Genomic DNA, 8,841 nt, shown 5'->3' with positions numbered 1-8,841 from the left:
TCAATTTAATAAAAAAAAATTGACATTTCCAAAATTTCATTGATTTTAATTTCTTTCTTTTGCGAAGAACATAATAATTAAACAACTAAACAAGATAATTATTGAAATGATAGGATGATACCGCTTATCAATTAGTTTAATTAACTTTGTTAATTTTAAATTATGCTTAGATCACCTACCCTCTATCTTCCTTATGTTATTCTATGCAAGGGAAACACGCCTTATTTCATACAACATATATAGAGATCGAATATAAAAATTCATTGCCAAATTTTATTCTGTTTCTTTTGCTAAGAACGAAGAATGAACACGATCATTAGACATGGTCTGGCGGGATGACACCTCAACCACCAAGCGGGCCCCCCCCTTGTTGTATCTGTGGTCAACTGCTGGAAGAATCATGACCATCTGATCTGCCGAACAGGCCAGGACAAGTCCACAGCCTGACGGTTGTGATCAGTCTGTGTTTTATTATTAATCGCCCATGAAGGGTTGTTAGGTAATTTGGCAGATTACAAATTTTGATATAATATAAGCTTTCTAGAAGGTAAACGATACTGAAGTGAAAGCAGACCAACCTTTTTTTTAATCTTATGATGTCTAAAGAACACTTTCCCACTATGACGAGATTGCCCCTCTTATGAATAGTTCACGAGGAAATCCTCATGCCGCCTCGTGTGAAATGGCAGCTGGATTTCTTGAATATTAGTGGTGAGAATACGCGTCCAGTTTGTATGTTTGATAATGATTTTAAAAAGTATATATATATATATATATATATATATATATATATATATATGTGAAAATGTATTTTTTGCTAGGGTTTAAATTAAAAACTGTTCTTGTTTTGAATTATTTGTTAATAATTTTTTCTTTTTTAAAAAAATGTTTTTGATTTTGAAAAAATAAATTAAATAAAAATAAAAGTGTTTTTAAAACCATAACTAGTAGAACTTAATCATGTTTTGTGTTGGGCCTGATGGCCATTTAATTTCATTGGCCAATCGATCTGCATATAACTGAACACCACACTAGATCTCCTCAATGACGGACTTAGGAGGGACGGTAAAAGATAGATAGGCCATGGCTCCCCTCAATTTCAAAAAGAAAAAAAAAAAAGAAACAAAATAAAAATTTAATCTATTGACCCCGGCTAACAAATATTTTTAACCCTGACGTTAACTCTTGTCCATAAGAGCTTTCGAGTCCATCCTTGAGTTTCCATTGTTTAAAATGTCAGTAACTGCGGTCTGCAGGCATCATCGTGACCCCAGCGTGATGTTGTCGTTTACAAACTCAATTATGGTTATTTGCAGAAAAAGTTAAGAGTTGCTCAATCAACTTAGCAAAATAAAACAAAGAAGTCAATTTAATTAGTTCATGGAAAATATCACAGTTTGCGGCTAGGCCTAATCCCTTTAGCTAGCTGCACACTGCAAAAGGGGATGAATATGCTTTGATACAAAAAAAAGTTCCAATTCCAAAGGCAAAAAACCAAAATTAATAATAGTTACTTTTTCTATTTCTCCAAGTCATTAATAATACAAAAAGTCAAAGGAGGGTAGCCTTGTCATTTTGATCTTGAACCAACTATGTGGACTGGCTTGGGAAGTCATCAACCGACAGCCGGCTATAATCTACAATATTGCCTAAAGATGAAAGATCCGTGTGTATAAATATACGTGTGGAAGAATTCCATGTTGTACAGAAGAGAAGCAGAGAAAAATCAACAGCTGCAGAAACCTCAACGCAATCGGTCATGGTTGGGAGAGCAGTTGGTGATATTTTTTGAATATTAGGCGATAGCAAGATAGCATCCATCTCCCCCTTTAAAAGACTTGCAAGTACCATAGACTATTTCACCAATCCATCTCTCTTCCACACCTAATATATATATATACTCCAAACTTGTCATTCTTTGCTCCATATCTCAATACCGGCCACCATTTCTTCACAACGAGTTGCAGCAAGAATTATTAATGGCTGTCAAGAGAATCAAATGGAGATCAATACTACCAACAAGCTGTTACAGGGGTGAATACCCGTCCAAGACACAGAAAGTAAGCGCGAAACAAACTTCATTTCAAAGGATTTCAATATCTGATCTGAGTTACCCGAGCTCGACTCTTTCCGAAGACCTTTCCATATCTCTAGCAGGATCTAATCTACACATCTTTACGCTTGCGGAGCTGAAGGTCATCACGCAGAGTTTCTCGTCGTCTAACTTTATCGGTGAAGGTGGGTTCGGACCCGTTCACAAGGGGTTCATTGATGACAAGCTTAGGCCTGGTCTAAAGGCTCAGCCGGTTGCTGTCAAGCTTTTGGACTTGGATGGCTCGCAGGGCCATAGGGAGTGGTTGGTGAGTACTTTTTCTACAACCAAATTATTCTCATTAATTATGATATATTTTCTTTCTCCCATGATGAATGCAGATTTACGTGATTAATTGTTGCCTGTAGTCTGATCATTTTTACCTTTTCTCCTACAGACAGAAGTTATCTTTCTTGGGCAATTGAGGCATCCGCACCTTGTGAAGCTGATAGGGTATTGCTGTGAAGAGGAACATAGGCTACTAGTATATGAGTACATGCCAAGAGGCAGCTTAGAGAATCAACTATTCAGAAGTATATATACGCTCTCTCTCTCTCTAAATTAACAAGTTTTGCTTCTTTTTTTTTTTTTAAAAAAAATTTCAGTTATACCCTTTTCTGCATAGAAATTGAGAACTAATGTCTATCTTCTGGATGTACAGGATATACGGTATCCCTGCCATGGTCATCAAGAATGAAAATTGCTCTTGGAGCAGCAAAGGGCCTTGCCTTCCTTCATGAAGCAGAAAAACCAGTCATATATCGAGATTTTAAGGCTTCAAACATCTTGTTAGACTCGGTGAGTATCGCTATATGTTTCTTAATTTCCTATATATATATATATATAGCTCCATGAACGGTTGTATTACTTTCCTATTACTAAACTCTTATTTGGTCGTATTCTTTCCAGGATTACACTCCAAAACTCTCAGATTTTGGGCTCGCAAAAGATGGCCCGGAAGGAGATGATACACACGTTTCCACACGAGTTATGGGTACCCAAGGCTATGCTGCTCCCGAATACATCATGACCGGTAATTTAATAATACAATTTTGCCAATTTGGACTTCTTCCAATTCCACCTGTTATACATATAAATATATGTGCTGAAAATTAACATTTGTTGAATATTTCTCAGGTCACTTGACAGCAATGAGCGATGTGTATAGCTTTGGAGTGGTCCTGTTGGAGATTCTGACTGGGAAAAGGTCAGTGGACAAGAGCCGTCCTAGCAGAGAGCAGAACCTGGTAGAGTGGGCAAGACCAATGTTGAATGAGCCCCGGAAACTTAGCCGGATCCTGGACCCGAGAATGGAAGGCCAATATTCTGAAGCCGGAGCTCGGAAGGCGGCTGCGCTGGCTTATCAATGCCTGAGCCACCGGCCGAAGCAGAGACCAACAATGAGCACGGTGGTCAAGACTTTGGAGCCCCTCAAGGACTTTGATGACATTCCCATTGGCCCATTTGTCTACACGGTTCCAACTGAAAAAGATTTGCCCAAGGAAGATGCCAAAGAAGGCCAAGGACAAAAGGAACTGAAAAGAGATTCCCCAAAGAAAGAGAATGGCCACCATCATCACCACCAGGTCCACCACCATCATGGCCATAGGCATCAAGTCAGAACACCAAAGTCACCTCACTCTTTCTCTGAAACTGCTCTACGCCAAAACTGCAGAAATGGAATGCAATCTCCGTTGCGTCAGATGGGCAGGGCAGCATAGACTAGTAGTTATATATATATATATATATATATGTATGTATATCATACTGTAAATAGAGAGATTCGTTAAAAGGTTGTCTTGGTTTGCATACTTTGGAACATTAATTCTAGGCTGAAGTGTAAGGATTGTTTAGAGGAGAAGATTTTATCTTGAATCAATTTCTTTTTTTTTTTGAAGAAAACAATTAAGAATATTCTTTTGTTTTTGGATTGTATGTGAACAAGTACTATAATATTACTGATTACTTATTCAAAGAAGTAGAAGGCCATTCAAAACTAGCTAGTCACCCACTTGAATATTCATTAACATTGTCAAATACAGCTAAGCAATTTGAATGAAACGCGGATGCCCCGTAAGCCATGGAACTATTATACCAATGGAATCAGGTATCACAGTTAAGATTTTGTTTTGGTGCATTGAATGATATATATATATATATATATATATATATATATATATTATTTTAAATAATATGACACAACACACACACACATATATATATTATTTTAAATAATATGACACAACACACACACACACACACATATATATATATATATATATATATATATATATATATATATATATATATATATATATATATAAATCTTCCCAATGGAATCAGGTATCATAGGTAAGATTTTGTTTTGGTGCATTTAATGATATATATATATGATATTATTTTAAATAATATGACAATACACACACATGAGAACATATAAACACATAGAATATATTAAATCTAATATAAATTATAAAATTGATCATTTCTATTTCGTATGAAATTGAAATTGAAAAGATTTTGATCCAAATTTGAGAGGGTGAGATTTGTGGGTATTTTCTCTTCCTTGGGAAGGAGGAAGTCAGAGATTGATATTGGATTTGTGAGATTAGAGTAAAGCTAGAAAATACACTTTTATCCCACTACTATTTATACTCTGATGACGTGGCAGTGACAATCTAGCTTTAATTTTTTTTTTTTAAACAATGGCTTATCCAAGGACTAATTGACACTACCACGTCAATATGGTGTGATAATAGTGTGATAAAAGTATGGTTTCTAGCATCACTAGTTAAAAAAATCCTATTTTAGGTTGCCTTTCCCTTATTTATTTAGATATGAATAGATGGCATGCATGGTTTGTTACGATCCTAGTGTCCCCACATGGCTTAAGTATAATCTTAACCATATATATATATAAGTTCTTGAACACCCTCCACTTGCATGCCGGTTAAAGGTTTGTATTATTTGGTATTAGAGCCAACTACTACATCGAGTATAAATAATACAAGGGAAAATATAAAAAAACCCATGAACTAATAGCCGACTTTAGAATTGCTCCTTGAATTTCAAAGTGTACTAATATGACCCATCAAACTACGTACCAAAGTGTGCCAAAAAGGCCACTTTTGTCAAAATATTCCTATAATATCCCTATTCTCTTAAAAATTAAAACTAGAAAAAAAAAATGATAAATGCAAAATCAATCAATTTATTTGGCCTAAATTATAAATCGTTCACTATGGAATAAAAAATAATTCAAAAGTCTTTAAGGTGAGGAAAAAATAACAATTTAGTCATTGTAGTCAAATTCCGTCAAAATAATTAAAGGATTCTGTTAGTGTCAACTTCAACACCAATAAAATGATGATATGTGTCACTCTTACTAAAAAAAACAATAATTTAAAATATATATTTATAACACTAATCACTCATTGCAGCCAAATTCTGTCAAAACATTTGACGGATTTCGTTAGTGTGCCACGTTAGCATCAATAAAATGACGATATGTGTTACTGTTAATAAATAAATAAATAAGTATATAAAACTAAAAGTTAAAGAAATTAAAATAAAATAAAATTTGTAATTAAAAAAAGAAAAAAGAAAAAACAAGAAAATAGGTGGCTTGGCAAACACCCCAGCCACCTTTTGGGGTGGCTTGCAAGCTACACCCAGCCAAGGGGTGGCTGGTGAGCCACCCCTTTTCTTCTTCTTCTTTCTTTTTTTTTTTTTTCTTTCTTTTTTTTTTTTTTTCTTTTTTTTTTTTTAAAATTAAAATTTTAATTTATTTAACTTTTTAATTTTATATTAATAGTTTTTTTTTAAAAAAAAAATTAAATTAAATTTTAGTTTTTAAGATAATAAGGGTATAATATAAATGTTTCGATAAAAGTGGTCTTTTTTTTGGCACACTTTGATGGTTTGATCAGTTACATTAGTGCATTTGAAATATTCAAGAGGTTATTTTAAAATCGGCTATTAATTTAGGGAGCTTATATATATATATATATATATATATATATATATATATATATAATACAAACATTTGGTAGAACTCACTCTTAAAAATCGACTTGCAAAGAAATGTTCACAAACTTATATACGCATAATTAAGATTATATTAAAACTATATAAAATACGTAATATGGTAATATTGACATGATGTGCATGCACCAATTTTAGATTCGGATTCTAAATTAAATAGTAACCATTTAAAAGGAGGTGGATGCAAGAATGAAAGTGATCGAAGTGACAATTTGTATCTCGGCTGCACGACTTTTTGGCCTAAGGACATAATGATATTTTTAAATGGTTGTCTTGGTTGTAGTCCTCTTACGGCACCTTTGCTTTGGTATAAGTCCACTATCATAATGACATCTGGAAGTCTATTCATATGGATATAGCATGAGATTAGGCAAGAACTTAAACCAAAAATAAGAGAAAAAAAAAAAAAAAAAAAAAAAGAAAAAAGGAAAGGAAAATGAAAATTTTAACCATGAGTCCTCAATCCGAAACTATTTTGTAAATTTTTCCTTAAAAGATTTTATATTATTTATAACGTAGCGTCTGTGTCTTTTAATAAAAAATAAAACAAGTTCACAGACTTAAAGAAATAATAAACTTTTAAAGTGTTGAAAAATTCTTAAATTTCAGTAATAATTTAAGGGTGTTTATTACGTTGCAAACTTATGTCTTTGTAGAAGATGAATACTTGTATAGAAGATGAATACTTGTAGAGAAAGTAAACTTAATCAGTCGTAATAGATGAATATGTTACATGCACAGTTGAAGTTAAGCAAGAGACCGTCATTATCCTTGACCATCCTTAGCCTCATCAATGATGGGTGAGTGATCGATGATGCATGAAATCGGAATGTGCAAAAAGAATATTTTATTAAATATTAATGGAAGCTTGATTACGTTTAACCCGCGCGTTCAGAAGTATTACCTTAAGAAATACCAGCAGGGTGCCATATGAAAATGATATGAACCTACTAGCTAGTAATTAATTTAGACCTTTAATTTAGATTTTTAAAAGCAATGTAGATATTCAGATTTATAAAGGGAATTTAGAAATTTTTGACAAACACAAGGTTTGAAAACAATAATCAACAACAACGTGTATAATACGTACTTCTTCATTTGTAGTTTCTCCTTTACCGGATGAATAAATAAAAACAAGAATAATTCCCCTTATTTGAGGTGGAGGATAAGGTAACCCTGACCGGTTGTCTCTTTATTATTATTATTATTATTTTTTCAGTAAATGCTAAATATCATTTTTGTGTCATTTCTAAAAATAATGTGATTACAAAAAAATGACCGTTTCTTGACGGTTTTTTTCTAGGTGATTCTAAAAACCGTTAGAATTATAGTTTTACAGACGATTTTTTTTGAAAATCGTCGGTAAAAAATAAATCAAGACTGTTTTAATCAAACTGTCTGAAAAAATACAGACAGTTTGGACCAAATCATTTGCAAATGAAAAATTTCTAGACGGTTTGGTTAAAACCGTCTGTATTTTTCTAGATGGTTTGATTAAAACCGTCCAGAAATAGAATATTTTTCAATTTTTTCCCGACAGTTTGATTCAAACCGTCTAGATTTATTTTTATGAATTTTCGCAAATTTTTTTTCTTTGTTCAAATCTTCAGCCCTCTTCCTTTACTTTCCCTAATGTCCCTCTTCCTTTACACTCGGCCCCCTCCCCCCAACGTCTGTCTCTCTCTCCCTCTCTCCCGGCGGTTCAGCGACCCAGGTCGACCACCACGAGGTAACTGGTAAGGTTGCACTCTTTCCCACGTCTCTCTCTCACACTCTCTCTTTTCCCCTCAGCAGCGTACTACTCCTTGGTTCGCCCACCACTGATATCCGGCTCCTTTTCCAGCACAAGAGTGTTAAGGCATAGATCTGGGACACAGCCGACCAAGAACGGTACCCCCCGGCCAAGATCTCGGACACAGTCGGCCAGATCTGGACTCTTGTTTATTTGTATGTGGGTTTGAGATTTTGTGTGTTAGTTTAATTTGTAAAAATTGGGAAATTTGACGAAGTTTGTGAAGTTTTTGGAAGTTTTTCTTGCATTTTCAATTTCGAGAATGAGCTTTGGTGCTTTTGGTTTATTTATTGCAAAGATTGATTTTTTATTCAGATTATTTGATGTCTAGCTTCTCATATTTTCTCTGTTTTATTTGGTTGCTGAGAAAATACATGGACGGTGAAGGGCTTCAATATCATATGTACCAATTTGCATGATCAAATTGTGATATTTTAGGTTGTGTTGCATCATTATTAGGTGAAACCACTAAAAACATTCGATTTTTTTTTTTTCCGATTTCTTCAGGAGTACTCTCATTCTCTCTGAGTATCAATGGGAAAAGGAGCGCAAGACTATGGAAAAGGAGAGAAATTTGATGCGGGATCTTTGAATCAAGAGACATTTCTTGCGTGGGCAAAAGAGGTTCATGAGTGCGAGGAAAAGGAGAGAAATTAATTTGACGTGGGATATTCGAATCAAGCGACATTATTATTATTAAAAAAAAATTATAATTAAAAAAAAAATTAAAAAATAACAAATTCTGAATAGTTTTGGGCAAAACTGTCCAAAATTTTCTGGATGGTTTTGCCCAAACCGTCTGGGATTGCGGATGGTTTCGCCTAAATTGTTCATAACTCGAATTAGCGACCCATTCTTTTAGACGGTTTGAAACCGTCTAGAAAAAACTGTCTGGACCTTTTTCTAGACGGTT

General features: G+C 34.0%; 1 protein-coding gene across 1 annotated transcript; it reads left to right on the top strand.

The window, feature by feature from the left end:
- The first annotated feature begins 1,689 nt into the window (after window positions 1-1,689).
- Window positions 1,690-4,070, top strand: LOC133856952 (serine/threonine-protein kinase RIPK). The gene is made up of 5 exons (XM_062292016.1): window positions 1,690-2,360; window positions 2,490-2,625; window positions 2,754-2,890; window positions 3,002-3,125; window positions 3,230-4,070. Exons 1-5 carry the CDS (start codon window positions 1,980-1,982, stop codon window positions 3,811-3,813), a joined length of 1,362 nt encoding a protein of 453 aa, XP_062148000.1. The 5' UTR covers window positions 1,690-1,979; the 3' UTR covers window positions 3,814-4,070.
- The last annotated feature ends 4,771 nt before the right edge of the window (window positions 4,071-8,841 follow it).

This window comes from Alnus glutinosa, chromosome 14 (genome assembly GCF_958979055.1).
Source record: "Alnus glutinosa chromosome 14, dhAlnGlut1.1, whole genome shotgun sequence".
NCBI classification, from domain to species: Eukaryota; Viridiplantae; Streptophyta; class Magnoliopsida; order Fagales; family Betulaceae; genus Alnus; species Alnus glutinosa.
Note: the sequence above shows the minus strand (reverse complement) of the source record. Positions and strands in the feature narration are given on the sequence as shown.

Coding starts and splice junctions, on each gene's coding strand:
- LOC133856952 (XM_062292016.1), top strand. CDS start 1,980: ATGGCTGTCAAGAGAATCAAATGGAGATCAATACTACCAACAAGCTGT. Junction 2,626..2,753: donor AGAGAATCAACTATTCAGAA/GTATATATACGC, acceptor CTGGATGTACAG/GATATACGGTATCCCTGCCA. Junction 3,126..3,229: donor TCCCGAATACATCATGACCG/GTAATTTAATAA, acceptor AATATTTCTCAG/GTCACTTGACAGCAATGAGC.